General features: G+C 39.8%; 1 protein-coding gene across 3 annotated transcripts in view; it reads right to left on the bottom strand.

Moving 5' to 3' along the window:
* SEC31B (SEC31 homolog B, COPII coat complex component) overlaps positions 1-1566 on the bottom strand; it is a 32231-nt gene that overhangs the window by 9604 nt on the left and 21061 nt on the right. For all 3 annotated transcript variants that reach the window (XM_014532719.1, XM_005885352.2, XM_005885353.2), the window contains one exon: positions 1184-1345. In XM_014532719.1, the coding sequence (XP_014388205.1) occupies positions 1184-1345 (162 nt within the window). The remainder of the gene's footprint in view (positions 1-1183; positions 1346-1566) is intronic.

The following is a 1566-nucleotide window of genomic DNA, read 5'->3' as shown; positions in this document are numbered from 1 at the left end:
TCTCATCGATGCTTCTAACTCTCTATCCCTCTCCCTTCCTCTCTGTAAAAAAATCAAGAAAATATATTTTAAAAAAATTAATGGGGAGCCCTAGCCAGTTTTGCTCAGTGGATAGAGCACCAGCTTGTGGAGTGAAGGGTCCTGGCTTCGGTTCCAGTCAAGGGCACATGCCTTGGTTGCAAGCTCAATCCTCAGCGTGGGGTGTGCAGGAGAGGCAGCCGATCAATGACTCTCTCTCATCATTGATGTTTCTGTCTCTCCCTCTCCCTTCCTCTCTGAAATCAATAAAAATATATTTAAAAAAAAATAAAAAGTTAATGGGGAAAAATATACTCAGGTGAGGATTAACAACAAAAAAGACTGAGATCAAACATCATACTCATTCTGAAATATTCCCTAAACGTCCCATCCCCCAGAGAGTAAATTGCTTTCTTCTGTGTGATCTCATGGCACCTTATCATACCCCAATTATGGCACTTACAAATTTTACTTATTTTTTACATATCTATCTTTCCACTAGACCAGCCGTGGGCAAACTACGGCCCACGGGCCGGATCCGGCCCGTTTGAAATGAATAAAACTAAAAAAAAAAGACCGTACCCTTTTATGTAATGATGTTTACTTTGAATTTATATTAGTTCACACAAACACTCCATCCATGCTTTTGTTCCGGCCCTCCGGTCCAGTTTAAGAACCCATTGTGGCCCTCAAGTCAAAAAGTTTGCCCACCCCTGGATAGTGGCTCTCAATCATAATTGCTTATCAGAACATGCGGGTCTTTGGCCCCTTGAGTGTGGCTCTTCCTAAGCCTTAGGAGTACCCTAATTAAGTTAATAACAGTGTACCTACCTATATAGTTTAAGTTTAAAAAATTTGGCTCTCAAAAGAAATTTCAATCGTTGTACTGTTGATATTTGGCTCTGTTGACTAATGAGTTTGCCGACCGATCACTGCATTAGACTATAAGCTAATTAAGGGCAAGGATCATGGCTTGTGCACCTTTCTGAGAGCCAAGCAATTGTTCAATAAACAGTTATTAGAAAAATAACTGAATCTGTGCTTTATGAAGTCAAGAATTTTCATCATTTCTGTTCACTAATATATTCCGAGTGCCTAGAATCATACCTGGCACTTGGTAGAAATTAATTGGTATTTTCGAATGAATGAACAAACAAGGTGTTACCTGGTGAGAAGGCTGGAATCCCAATTTGCAAGATAATGTTTCTTTAGAGTGGGGAGTAGCTCCCACAATGACTCGAGGAAAGGGGAAAGGAGGAGACTGTTGGCCCAAGACATCAGCACCCTGGGCATGAAAAAGCCGATCTCTCAGCTGCTGAATTGATGGCTATAAAGTCATAATAATGAAGAACTGAGTTAAGTAAAATTAAAACAAGCAAACATCCTCTCTTACAAGCCTGGCCCCATATAGCATTCAAACCTCAGCTGACTCTCGACATTCTAGCCACTTTAGATGACTCAAAGATAGCTCCAATCCTTGCCAAGGCTTCCTCCTTGCCTTTTTTTTTTTTTTTTTTTTTTTTTTTTTTGGTTATTGTTTTTTTTTAT

This window comes from Myotis brandtii, unplaced genomic scaffold (genome assembly GCF_000412655.1).
Source record: "Myotis brandtii unplaced genomic scaffold, ASM41265v1 scaffold902, whole genome shotgun sequence".
Taxonomy (NCBI): Eukaryota; Metazoa; Chordata; class Mammalia; order Chiroptera; family Vespertilionidae; genus Myotis; species Myotis brandtii.
Note: the sequence above shows the minus strand (reverse complement) of the source record. Positions and strands in the feature narration are given on the sequence as shown.